At 39.7% G+C, this 14,576-nt stretch overlaps 1 protein-coding gene across 1 annotated transcript in view; it reads left to right on the top strand.

The window, feature by feature from the left end:
* Nucleotides 1-213: 213 nt before the first annotated feature.
* ALKAL1 (ALK and LTK ligand 1) overlaps nt 214-14,576 on the top strand; it is a gene marked incomplete at both ends in the record, with an annotated part of 31,418 nt that continues 17,055 nt past the window's right edge. The window contains one exon of the mRNA XM_083856166.1: nt 214-508. Within this exon, the coding sequence (XP_083712292.1) occupies nt 214-508 (295 nt within the window). The remainder of the gene's footprint in view (nt 509-14,576) is intronic.

Here is a 14,576-nt window from a genome sequence, read left to right as displayed (position 1 = left end):
TCCCCTAACCCGCGTCTGTTAAACGGAGCCCCGCGGGGCCGGGGAGATCCAGGGAGCGGCGGCCCGTCGGGTCCCGGCTCCGGGTCGCCTCCGGGGCTGTGCCCGGCCCGGGCGGGGTGTCCCGGGCTGCGGCATGGGGGGCGGGCGGGTGGGGTGCGGGCCGGGCCCGGCGCTGACCGCCTTCGCTCTCTGCCTCCTCCCAGCGCCGCAGAGATGCGAGGGGCGAAGAGGCGGCAGGCGCTGCCCGCCATCGTGCTCCTGCTGCTGGCCTCGGCCCCGCCGCCGCCGGGCGCCCAGGGCAGGGACGTGCCCGCCGCCGGGGCCGAGCGGGGGGCGCTCCTCGACATCCTCCTCCAAGCCCTGGGCGAGGACGGCCGCCCGCTGCCGCCCCGCCCGCCGCGCCGGGACCGGGTGATCTCCCGGCGCTTCAGCGGCGGCGGCGCCCCCCCGGCTGAGCCCCGCGCCGCCCCGCCGCCCCCACGGCTCTTCGCCGCCGCCCGGCACGGAGGTAAGAGGCGCCGCGCTGCCCCGCGCAGGGAACCCTCCGCACCCCCGGTCCCGTCCCCGCCGCCTCCGCCGCCCAGCCCGACGGCTCCTTTGCCGGAGCATCCCGCGGCGGGAGGGAGCGGGCCGGGGGATGCCCCTCCATCGCCCCGGGGCTGACACGGCCGGGGCTCTGCCTTTGCTGAGTCCGAGCCCCGCCGAGGGCGGCACAGCCCAGCCCCGCGCCCTGGCCGGAGCTGTGGCGGTGTCCCAGAGGGAAGGGAGGGGAGGGTCACTGGGGCTTCCAGGAGGCCAGCTGTGGCCACATCTGATCTACTGCCCCTCAGAGCAAGCCTTACAGCTTCCCCACACTGCAGCGCACCCCATTTGTCCCCACTCTTAGGATTGCTGCTGCTCTGATCTGCACAAAGAGCATAAATGACCGATCTGAGCAACAGCTCTCTGGACGTACTCCTTTAAACTTCCTCTTCAACTTTGCTGCTTCCCATGCGATGCACTTCTCTAGTTTTGCAGGGCAGGTGCAGGAGATCCAGACCGAGCTGGGCTTGGGGCTTATTTCACCTTTCGGAGGGTGCTCAGACTGGGGCAGGGAGTCAACTCCAGCGCTGGCACGGGCCAGGCCTGGCAGGGAGAGCAGGGACAGTTCAGGGCCAGGCACAGCTGCCTGAGGATGGTCACACTGTCCTTGGCCAGGAGACTGACACTGCTAGGCTTGATGCAGAGCCCTGTGAAAACATTTCCTCCTGGAGTGGAGCTGCCCGAGGGTTTGTGTGGGTTAGGATGGTGCAGTGCCACAAGAAAGGAGAATATAGTGACTGTCCCTGGCTGTAGCCCACGAATACTTTTCTTTAGTTACCAGCCACAGACCTTGGTGGAGAGAAACCAAACTGAGGAAACCCAAGGAAGTTACGTTTCTTAGGGATTTGTGTCCCTGGAGAGCGCCCTTGTGGCTGATGGCTGCTAATGGGTGAAGCTGGGATGCAGCCCTCCTCAAGTCTCATTGGTAGATTTTTTCTGTTCACTAGTCTGTCTAAAATGAAATTAAGCCCCCTTTTGGAAAAACTTGAAGTTGAGTGACAAATTCAGAGGTTAATAGGTGAATAACTGGTTGGTAGTGTGGCACTTGTGCAAGGAGATTGGTGCATATTCTTAGGAAGCTGGGCTGAAATTTATCAATCAAAAAGTAATCAATGCTCTGGCCTTGGAAGCTTCTCAGTCTGGTCTGCTCCAGGTATTGAACTGTACATCTGTAAGGGGTTGTATTGTCCCAGTGAGCTTCCAGGTATTCTTGCTTTTTCAGACCGTAAAGTTTCTGATAGTTATAAAAAACCAGCCCAAATTTGCCACAGATTTGTGTGCTGACAGGAGAAGATGCTGCAGGTTATCAGCATGATTGGTCATAATTGTTTATTTACTGTGGCGTGAATTATTTATGTGCTATGGGCAAGACCTCAGCTCAAGAAAAAAAGTAAAATGGTCATTTCAAGACAGAATACATAACAGCTTACATTCTTCTTTTCAAGAGAATCAAAGGTAGAATAGTATAAACCTGAGAATTAGTCTCAGGTTTATACTTTGCAGTAATTATTGTATTATCAGGTGGTTTGAGGAAAAATTCTGTTTTGGACAACAGTCTCTCCCGTTTGAGATGTTTGCTCTTAACTAAATAATTCTTTTTAACTCTAGAAAGCATAAATATTTCATAATATCTACGTAACTTTGAAGGAGAATTTTCTTAAATCCATCAGTATTACACACGTAAGGTTGTGTTTTCTGTTAGTTGTTACTTTTAGTAACTAAGTTGTATACAAAAGGAACAGCGGAACATCCTCAGAGAAATTCTCCAATTCTCTCTCCTGGCATAGGTTCGGTGTCCTAGGGGCAGCCAAAAAGGTATTTGTCTCTCCAGCCTAGAAAGAGCAGATCTACAGTTTAAATAATAGTCATAAATAATAGTTAAATAAACATTTTTATGTTCATCTCATTTTTTGTTGCCAATACCAAGGATACCAAATTAGTACCTGTCATGATGGTGTGCACTTGTTTTTTGTGATAGAGGAGTGTAACAAGGTTTTTCTTACGAGTAATTAACTCTTTTTTAATATATAACTCCTGTCACCAACACATTAACGGCAGCTTTTTACTCCAGCTGGTAGTAACTGACCATCAGCTGAACAGAACAGTTTATCTTCCCCTTCAAAGACACAAAAGTTTTTGTATTCAGTTGAGTACTCAGCCAAGCATTTGAAACTGGAGTTATGTATTTTGATTGTAGCTGCTGAAAATCAAACACAAGTGTCTGATTTAAAAGACAACTGAGCAGCTAATTACTTCTTTTGTTTGAAACAAAAAGCATCCGGAATAGTGCTGTATACAGAACAGAGAATGAGAGACAAATGATTTCTGTGTGTTTTCTCTTTTCCTTTTTTATTTTCTGAGGATGCGACTCTGTATTATCAATGAGTTGAACAACAGGAGAACTGAAATGTGCTTCTCTTCCTTTTCTCTCATTCCCTCATTCTCGGGACTCTCTCCAGCTTTAGTCTAGCCACTCACTGAGCTGCACCTCTACACGAACCTTTCTTTTATTTTTTAGGGGCTTGGTCAACTATTTGTAAAGTGAGAAATAGGATTTGGAGAACCATTGGTGAATTCTACGGGCAGGACAGGGCAAGTGGCTACAGCACATGTCCAGGGATGAGGTTTGAGAGAGGATAGGATCTCCCCTTTAGACTGATGGGGTCCTGCTCATTTAGCTCAAGCTGTAATGGGAAAGTACAGCATCCATAGGGTGTCTTCGATGAGGCAAGAAAAAGAAGAGTAAAACACTTACCTGTCAGACATTTTACATGTACCACTCAGTTTAGATGTATAAAGAGGATCTGAAAGCAAGAGTGTTTTTGTTCTGTGATAGCCCATCTGGATGAGGTTTGCAGGTGGTTCATGGACAGATTCTGGGCCAGAGCTGTGCCATGGCAATAAGAGCTGAGCTCTACTTCTTGTGACTTTGTCACAGAGCAAAAGGGTGTGCCTGAAATAGAGTGGACACTCAAAGCTGCCCAGCTGTGTGGGACAGTGAGATGCTGTCACCTGTCTGGAAAGGATTCTTTAGGTTTCTCTTGCCCCTTAATGACCAGGGTTGTATTCCATGTCATGCATTTCTTAACCATCAGAAAATCTGTGTCATGGTTCTTGTATGATGCAGGGCACTTACAGATGCAATAGAAAAACCAGTTTCACCATCATTTTAGCTGTCTTAGCTTCTTATCTCTTTTTATCCCTATATGTTCAAAAGTCTTATCTCATACAGATCTGTCCTTGTTTTTCTTGGTGACCTGATTAATGAGAGTGAGCACTTACTCTGAACAGTACCTTTAGAAGAAATTCCAACTAACCAAAAAGCAATCCTCATATTTTCCAGGATTTCTGGTAGGATGTCACTAAAAATACAAGTTGCTACTTTGAGTTATTATATCCAGTGGGATTAAAATTTCTGTCATAACATCCTTTACTTGCCTGATTTCCATGAAGTTTCTATGTTTGAGTGTGATTTTTTTTTTTCACTAAGAAGTGTCTTAAAATGTTTTAAGCTTACTGATGAAAGCTCTTCAATGGATAATCTTTTTATAACTTCCTCCTGCTTCTGATGCATAATTGTGGTCAGCTTTTTTTTTTATGAAGAAAACATGTATTTTTCTGAGAAGAGAAGATTCAGCTTCAGGTTATTTTTGGATGTCACATCAGGGGAACTAGAATAGTTTGTCATTCTTCTTAGATTTTCTTTGTTACATTTATCCAAACACTTTCCTCCAAACCAGAATAGCTTCCACGTAATTAGATTTAAAGAAATCTTGAGAAGTGAAAAAAATCTTCTTTGACAATTCTTTCCTTACATATTGCCCACCATGGTGGAGAAAGGAACTATCTAACCTTACAACTGTTAGGGGGCTGAAATTTCCCTTTTGTCCTGGGAGACCAACAAGACATTTTAAAAGATTTTGAGTAGTCATTTTTCAAGCATGAAGGAATGAAGATAAATATTGCTCTGAGTTTATGAGTATGTTCAAATTAGCCTCCTGAGCATATCTACTTCAGATTTAAAACAACATATCAGAGAAGAGAATTTAGCCCTCAAACTATTTAAACTTTGAGGTTGCACTTACGATTTCAGTTTTATGCCAAAATTTCTTACACATCAGCAGCAGAAAACTTCAAGTTGTCCTATGACATAGTGCTAGTTAAACCATTATTCATCATGCATAAGATTTGAAAGATATGTTTGAGGTTTATTTTAGTTTATGGTTAAATCAAACCCATGTATCCTATGTAAGGCATATGAAAAGTTTTGTTCCTTTTCTTCACTTAAAAAGATCTCCTGTAAGTGTAGTGATAATTACAGCTGGAAGTCCCTAATTCTGCAAGACCTGCTGTGCCTAATACTAAACTACTTCAGTAATGTAATTACAGATATGGGATTAAAAAAGGGGACCATTGAGGAATGTAAACTTTGTCTCTAGGAAATTAAAATGTATGGGATGATATAATACAAAACAGTGTTCTTTGTAATACTTAAGCCTCATCTGATTATTATTCCTGTTAATAAGCTAGCTTTTTATTTATTTATTTTTTTTTTTACTGTATTGTGTTAATAGGAATTGCTGGGCATTCATGAGACTTAGAAGAAGATGAGAGTTAGTAAAAATTACATTCTCCAAAATCATATTTACCAAAACCACATTATCTTAGAAATGACAAAAGAGTGGATGAAATTGGTTTAAAACAAGAATAAACTGTTACATTAGAAAAATCAAAATAAATTCTTTTGATTTGTAGTAATCATTCCTGAGTCTGTAACTGACATTTTTGAATCAATTATTTTTTTACAGTCAAGCTGGTTGGTAGGCTTTTCTGAAACAAAACCAGGCAAACATATTCTGCTTTTGAAAGATTAATATAATCCATACTTCAAATGGGCAAGGGGCTTGTTTTTCTTTATTTTTAATGAGGCAACATTATGACATGATCTAGAAATAAATTCTAAATTGTGTAGTTCCCGACCTAGTGGCTAAAAGAAAATATATTCTCATAAATTAACAAATGTAATGAATCATCAAATACTATTCCTCTCAGCTGAACATCTACATGGCAGTGTCCTTGGGACAGGGCAATTCTCTTGGGTGCTGGGAATGAGTGCCCTATGAGTGAAGATTCCATAGGGCAGTATGCTTCCCAGGCCAGTGGTTCCTGTGGCAGGATCAGAGGGGCTGTGAGCACCTCACTACACCATGAGGCAGAAATAGAAACAGTCCCAGAGGGTTCAGTGGAAATAACCATTATCTCTGTTTGTACCATGGTTAGGTGTCAGTCCCACCCAAAATGTAGAAGTGGGCAGGATAGAATTTCATTTCCTTTGATGAGAGGAAGTCCCAAAAGCTACAGAGGTTGCATATTCCTTCAGTTCTGCATGGTGCTTGGATCAGTCATGGTTATGATGGCTTTGGGATCTGTCACATCTCTGCTATATTCCTTTCCCTGCCTGCTTGAGGTTTTAGGTGTGTTGTGCAATATGACTTTTAACAGCAGTACTCTGCCTTTGGCAAACATAACTGCCAGACAGTAGAGCCAGGCCACTGAGCAAAAGGCCTCTGAAATCTAGGATGAGACAGAAGTCTTCCATATCATGGTGGAGAATATTGAGCCCATGGACGAACCCTGAGAGCTGATGAGGGCGTGAGCAAAGATAAAATGTAGCTGTTGTATACATGGAGACCTAAAATACAGTGAAGTACCGGAGTAGTCCTTCAGATGAGGTGGTCTCCAAGGGGCTTTGCTCTCACTCCCACTACTCTCAGTGAAGGACACTCGATACCTGAGACATTGTGCTGTGCTGGCACAAAGGAAGAAGCCTCATTGAAGTGCAGCACCCTGAGCAGCAAACATTTCTGAGTGCACTTTGCTGTCCTAGGAACAAGATAGGATGTCAGCATATGGAATAGCTTTTCTGTTGAGCCATTGCTTTGATTGATATTAGGAGATCTTCTGGGTTTTGTTTGAGTCCTATTTCATATTGTTATGAAACTTGTATTTAGCATGACAAGACACACAATTACTAATGGGTGCAGCTCTGGCCCCAAAAGATTAAGTGTTAAAATTTTCACTGTATTACACCCGGATTGGGCCTGAAGTACACCAGGACATCTCCAATATGGCAGCGAAGTGAATAGCAAAGAAAACAGAAGTTTTGTTTCAAAGTAGAGCTGCATGCGTTACTATCTGTAACTCAGGAACAGCATGAATTTTCTGTTGGTCTAGTTGGCCCTGAGCCTGTGAGCAAACTGAAGAGCTGAAATATTTTGTATGGGTTCTTTTCTTTACACTACACACAATTTGATTTTTCTATCAAGAAAGAATGGCAGGTCTCTGTGTTTTTGTGGTTTGTTGTTTCAGGTGTTAATCTGCCAGGGAAAGCCTCTGAGAGATGGGAGAATGTTAGTGCACAGGTATAAGGCTTTGTAGTACATTTATTGTTTGATGGATAGCATCTAGCTTTGAAAATACACTCCTTCAGGTGTGGAGATGATGTTGCTTTTTAAATAAGTATGTATACAGGGAGAAAGATATAAAAAGAGGACTATACATACATCCATACATCTAGGCATAGACTCCCCTTTTAATTAATAAGGTTTGAGTGCAATTTGCACAAGAATGATGTGATGTTTTAGACCCACATGTGATTTAAGAGTTACCAATGTGACTTACGAAGGCTTATATTTTCCAAAGCGCTTTAACACAGCATAAAAATAATTACAAAGTAATAGTCATTATGGAAAGCTATAAGCAAAACTTCATAATCAATGAGATTGTTGAGAAAGATGCACCATCTACAGAAAGAGCCACTGAAAGGCTGCAGGAGGAAAGGGGTGACTGGTTCCATGCCTAAAGTATATGTGAGGCTACTGTCTGCTCTGGGATCATTTTATTCTTAAAGAAGATATCTCCAAGTGACCTGAAAGTAGCTTTTGGAAGGGGAACATATCCCCCTTGTTAACACCTGCTTTCTAGAAAAGTAAAATTTTCAGAGGTTTATCTTGTACATTTTACAGAAGTAAAAAATACCCAAAACCTGAAATGAAACCTTATCCTATGTTAATAATTTGTAAGACTTGTTTTAAAACATACCCAATAAGTACACTTTGATAGTCAAGGTAAATATCTTATTTTTTATCACATGCATTCAGATGACATTGTACTTTAAAAAAAAAAAAAACCCAAACAACTCAGTTGCTTGCTTATGTTTGGTTTTGGTGGTTGATAGTTAGGCTTTTATATTCAATTTAAGGATGACTGCTTCATTTTGTCACTTGTGAATCAGAGGTTACTACTTTTGTGTAAGTCCTACAGGCTATTTACACAAGTTTGTGGGTTTTTAATGTTGGCCAATTGGAAAACAGTTGCTCTAGTGAGGAGTTTAATTGACTATTGATTACATACTAAAGGCACAATTTTTTAGGTCATAAACAAGATTTAACACATGAAGGATCCAAGCATTTGATTGATTAATGGCCATTTTGGTATTATCCTACATTTTATTATGTATGCTTGTGCAAAAAAAAAAAAAAAAATCATTGATGTGCAGTGCTCCACTGATTTTACCAAAAAAATGCTTAAAAAATGTGCTTGTTTAATATAGACTTTAACAGCAGTGAAAAATACTGTTTGGAGTTACAAATTGTGACTACTTTTTAATCTTAATACTTTGTTTTTAAAAGTGTACATAGCCAAGAAAAAAAGCACTCATGGTTAAGGCAAGATTTTAAATGCTAAGAATATTTAAACTTTTCTTTTTGTAAGTTTCTTGTTGTTGTTTTTAAAAGTCTATTAAGTTTTTCTTTCTCGATTCAAATATGTTGGTTCAATTGGATTTTAGTACATGGTATCTTTCACGTACTAAATTACACAAATTGTTATCTGTATCTTTGGTTTAAGGAAAAACATTTAAAGTTACATCAGCAAAGCAATTGTTGTCATGCTCCTTGCAGATTTTAGACAGCATCCTGAGTGACATGGCACAAATCTAATTAAGGCTTTGCTACTCAAATTATTTTCTCCTTTTATACTCAAACCTGTAAAATAAAGTGAAAAGCAAAATAAACCCTACTGGAAAACAGTCAGACAATTTTTCTTCCTTAGCCAGTGCTGTTTATGATGACTTTGAAATGAAGTGTTAGAAAATCCATCCTTGTCAGTATATGTGGCAGTAATGGATGTATGCCCTGGATTAGTAAAAACCTTAAATCCTATTGGATTAAAATAAGTAAGGAGATAGCTGTGATGTTATTACTCTAATCATGATAGAGTAATTACTTCTTTGTCAGTTAATGACATAGCATGCTTAACACATGAGATACTGCTCTTCTGTCACAGAAATTCCAATTTAGGAAATTTGGGAATAAGATTTTCAAAACTTGTCTTTTACACACTAAACAAAGAGTTATGGCTGAAACATACTAATAAGAGGATTTCTTGTGGCCTTCAGGGAAACCTTTTGGGTCAGAAGGTAATCTAGAGCAGGCTAATTTCTTGCATTTAATACTGTGCATCTAAAGTTTGAATGGACCTCTTGGTCAGTAGTAAATTAGCAAAGCACCACGATTTGGGCTTCCCATTATTATATGGTCAAATGCCAGGTTTGTATATGAAGATAACGTATGCAGATTTCCCCCTTTATTCAGTACCAAGTCACTTTGCCAGATATCAGGCAGTTTTCATTCCTTCAGAAAAGGGATTACTACAAAATAAATAATTTGTGTGGATAAGACTGGCAAAGGCACAGCAAATTTACACTCAGATCTACTTCTCATGAACAGGGTGGCTCTACATTACCTACATGGTGGAGCCACTCCATGCATGGATGTGTGATTTGGCTGCATGGGAACATGGAGGATCACTTATGTAAGATGCAGTCAGGGCTTTCAAAATCCTTGAAACAAATCCAAACTGCATTTTTATACTGAAGTCCACTGTCCCAGAACTGAGTAGCACCTCCAGAAAAGCCATCTTTACTTTTGCCTGGGATAACTGTTTCTTTCCTGCTAGAACAAGGAGTGAGAGAAGGAGAAAATCTGGAGATTAAGTATTACAAATATGTTAAGTGTTATCTTAGAATAAATAGAAAACCTCTCAAGTATTAAGGGTAGCATTTTTTCTGCAGTTACACTCTCAGAATGCCAGAATATTATAACAGTGACAGTGGTATTAAAAAATCAGGGGAATGTTAAAGTTGCTCAGTCACAAAATATGGAAAGTGTTTTCTGCTTTTTTATTTAAGGTTAGCTCTTTCTGCCCAGCAGCTTTTGCCCCCCTGAAATGTATGTTTGCATGTATATTACGCCTCCTATAAAACCTCCAATATGAGTATATCTAAGTAGCTCACTATTTTTGATTCATTTATATGTAACACTCACATAAAATATTTTGATCTCAGTTATACTTTATGTAATTATGAAAGGGTAAAATGACCTTAGCCTGAGTATAAACCTCACATATGATCACTGGGAACATCTTTAAAGTAGTAGTTTAGAATAAAGTATCTATAATGGGGAAATGGTGTATTATTAATCCATTTGTGACAGTTCTGTATCTGTTCTAATTTGGTAAGAAATAGAAACATTCCTAAAATAAGCACAGGAAAAGTAAAGTACAGTTAAATGTTACCATTTGCACGGCAATCAACCTGGAGCCTATTCAAATTTGGAAAAAAGAGCAGGGTCTAATTAAGCTCCAGCAAACTCGATTCTATTTCCTTTCACACCAGTAGAGTTTGCCTGTGTTTGTCAGTGCTGAGTTTGGCTTGTATGCAGTTAAGCACATGTCATCAGTTTTCATTCAGTTGATTCAACTATATTGCCTTTGATGTATTGCAGCTGTTCTTGTGTTTAATTTATGCAAATATTCCAGAAACTACGTTTATTAGCAGCCATGATAGCTAAAACAGAGTGCTTTGCACAGAGTCCTGCAGAATTGCACAAAGTGAATTTCTTAATACTTACAGATGTGTAGTTTCTGTATCTTATCCTAAGAGTGGTATTGCCTTCAATCAGGAGCCCGCCAGTAACTTTCCAAGCATAATTTGGAGTCTCTGGATTCATCTGAAATATCATCTGAAATATCTTGATAGTTTAGTGATTCCAAGTAGATGATGGGTCAATTACTGAAAATCGTTTTCTGTTATAGAAAAAAAAATTATGAATAGGGAAAGATAGCTTCAGTAAATAATGCCTTGAATAGTTTGACCAGTCTTTCCATATGTCTCATTATTTTCCTTTTGTAAGTTTAATGAACAATTAGTATTGCAATACATCTTTCCTCTTGGAAAGGCAGAAGTACATATTCACAGCTTAGTATTCAAAATAACAAGGGTTTCATAATACCCTACCTTTTCTCATTTGAATTATTTGAGAGACATGCCATCCTGTATATTAGATTTTCTTTTAAAAAGAGGGATCTTTTGCTTAAACTCATACATCAGACCTGTAATAGTTTTGAGATTTTTTCTTTACTTTTCAAAATAAATATATATTTTAGTGTTTTACATGTTCACATTTCTTTCAGAAGAGAAAAGAAAAAAGGTGCAATATGCACATAGTGCTTATCTGTACATATGTGGTGCTGTTCCAGGGTCTCATAGTGCGAAGTATAGTTGTTAAACATCTTTTTATATTTCAAATGAAAACTTAACAGAATATGTTAACCTAGATCTTTATCCCTTCTTGTTTTAACTGTTTTCCAAACTGATCGCTAATAGTAATAGCAGAAAAGTAACCATACACACCACAATTGGCTTATTTCTTGATCCCACAGCATTTTCTGATGGAAACAGGGATTTGCTGAGAGGGAAAAAAAAAATAAATCCATCCTTCTTAATGTTCTTTTGCCAAGCTAATATAAGGGTCTCCACAGGCAAGGATTAACTAATACAAATATGCTTTCTGAGCAGCTATTGAAGAATTACTAATAAACATAATTACAGCTGAGTTCAAGATATCCAACCTTGTAAATATATCCTGGTATAATTTCATTATGCTTGGCTGAAGCCCTAGAAGAAGCCAATACTTCAATCTCTTTGTTCAAGTCTTAATGAATTATTGGAAAGTGGCTGATTAAAAAGCATTGGATCAGAAGGTGCTGGTGCATTCTGAATGTTGCTCTCTTTGATGTTGTTTACCTCCCAAGTTGACTCATTTCCTTGGCCAACAATCTCTGCACATGAAGCCCTGAGCCTACCTTGCTAGACCATTATACTGTGCTTGGAAGATAAATGTGGTAGGTAAGATTTTGGTGAATGTTGTAAGTGTTCATTGGAACTCATACCTTAGAATAGAGTTCTCCCCAGAAGTGGAGTACAACTATTTGGTAGCTAAAGGGGATACAACAATATAAGAGAGATGCCCAAGCAGACCTTTAGTTTCTTCTCAGAAAGCACACTTTCCTCTTTTTTTTTTTTTCTTTTTTTTTTTTTTTTTTTTTTTTTTTTTTTTTTTTTTAATTATTATTATTATTTTTTATTTTTCTTTGTGTGTATGTATTTGGTAAACCCATTTGGTACCAGTTTCCAGTTGCCTCTGAAATCAATGACTCTTGAGCTGTCCAAGGCAGAGTCTATAATGTGAAAATATCTGTTAGTGGCACTGAAGCCACTGTGTGGCCCTGGGGAAAAGCTGTAGCCTACACTGTGTACCAGCATATATTTGTGGAGAGCTCCAGATTTTAGTTAATCAAAAAAGTGCACAGGCGTAAGGGACTAGGGTATGAGTGCATCTTGAGGTTGGACTCAGATCCTTGACTAATTCCTTGACAGTCTGAAGATATTCAAAGGTGTGGATGAAGTTTGAATAATTGGTGGTCCCTTCACAACATCATAGCATTGTCCCGTTACTTCCCACAGCACACACAGGAGGTGGTCCCTCTGTGAGCATTCACATTTCCCAGCAGATCAGTTCCGCACTGTATTGTTGGTTAAAGGAGACTCAAATAAGCACACTGTTAAACTGCATCTTGGTTTCTTCATCTCCATTAAACCGGTCTCACTAAAAGTTCCTCTCATTGCATGCATCCCCTGCAATAATGTAGAAGGAGCCATAAGGTTCCCCACTCAAAAAATGGTTGACAAACACTCTATTTCTATCTTCAGATGGTGTGGAATTTTTCAGTTGAACCTCTCTTCAGATTATCCTTTCACACAGCCTCTGCTCTCTTAGAGTGGAGGTGGGGGTTAAGAAGTTGGCATGCTTGGATTGAAGCTCTTTAGGGATGACCTTTCACTATGATTAAATTATTAAGCATGGCCTGCACAGACAGAAGTGACCCAGAGTACATGGGTTTAGAGTTTCTGAGGTATCTTATTGGTAACACACCTTGGAATGATCCTCAGTTATGTGTCTTCTGAAATACCACAGAAGGAGCACCAGAGCAGGTTGTGCTTTTACTTCAGTTACAATAGCCTAAGGATTATTTCAAATTAACCATATAGGTTTAGTGTGAAGAGGCAAGTATACAGGCTAAGGATATTTGAATATAGAAATGAGGAATGTAGCCCAGGCCTAGTAATTTACTCTTTCTCATAAGAGTATGGTAAAGATTCAGAGGGTGACATAGAGGAGGAAATAACATGGAAGATGATTTTACCAGGCAGGTAAAGACTTATCCATGCTGGTAGAATCTCCAGCTGGGAAAATCCATGGCTGTTACAGCCTTTGTGCCAACAGAACAGAAAAAAGGGTTGGCTCAGAGAAGAGAATCTGGCTCAAAGAACTTAAAATAAATATCAGATGTCAGAGCTGTGACTTAATTGTTTAGCTAAGTAGATCATGTGAATTACACACAGACTGAGGACCTGCTTTTGCTCCTGTTGAAATCAAGGAGAACAGAATCAGGGCATACTCTCCTTCCAGCATTTTTCAGTCCTCGAAAATATGTTATTTGAGAGTACACCAGCTCCTAGAATAATTGTACCAGCCGGGAATCCAGAGAGCTGCTTCTACACAACTGCTTTGTGGTTTATTGCTGTAAACATAAGCTAAGACCCTGAACAGAATCCATTTCCTTACTTGCGCTTGCTTTTTATTCCAAAATTTGATATTCAAACAATGGATTCTGTCACTAACCATAGCAATTGGAACTTCTGGTTCAGACACTGGGTTTTGACAGTTGCCAGTCTTAAAGAGATACATTGACATGTACAATTATTTTCCTTCCTTTATTGTAGTCTTGCATTACAGCTTTTCCAGTCTTGGAATTAGAATGAGCATCTAAGAGATGTTTGTTGCTTTTATGAATAAAAGGAGAAAAAAAATTAATCTTGCCACTTTTAATCTTACACTAATGAATGCTTTCTTTAGTATTTTTAAACTCTCCATTAAAAATTTAAAAACCCCCATATTTAATCATGAAGGCTTTATAGGAGTGAGAAGACTATCCAAAGAAGGACAGTAGAAACTGAAAACTTGAAAGGAATTTTTAGTTACAACCAAAATTAAATTACCTGGAGCCGACTGACAATCTTACATTCAGGAAGAATGGGATGGTTTTGGGCGAAAGCTCCACACGTGCAACTGATGTACATTTCCATTATCTGGCTAAGGTCCTTCACGTAGTACTAGTGACAAGGTGAAATACTGGTAGACATGGGACAGAAAAAAAAATGTTTGGAAACATCCACAGCCAGTTTATAGACTGACATATATTTGTACAAATTCTGTCTGGATGATGAAGGACTTGGTACAGCATGTAACTGATACATTATAAAGGAACAGAGCATAGAGAAATTATTTAGTATCTTATTTCTGGACATACTTGGAAGATGCTGTGGGAAATATTCTGATTTGAATACGTGCTGGTTTCTGCATTCACACTGCAGCTAGGGCTCAGCTTCTTCAAGTTTGTGATGATGATAATACCATTAGAGCAATCTTTTAACCAGAACTGAGCTGTGACTTCTTTTTTTGAGAAATAAAACTATAGTGTCTAAGCACTTAGTGAGCAATTATGTTTCCTTCACAAATGATGAACTAATT

Source organism: Zosterops lateralis (genome assembly GCF_965231275.1).
Source record: "Zosterops lateralis genome assembly, chromosome: 1".
In the NCBI taxonomy this organism is placed as follows: domain Eukaryota; kingdom Metazoa; phylum Chordata; class Aves; order Passeriformes; family Zosteropidae; genus Zosterops; species Zosterops lateralis.
Note: the sequence above shows the minus strand (reverse complement) of the source record. Positions and strands in the feature narration are given on the sequence as shown.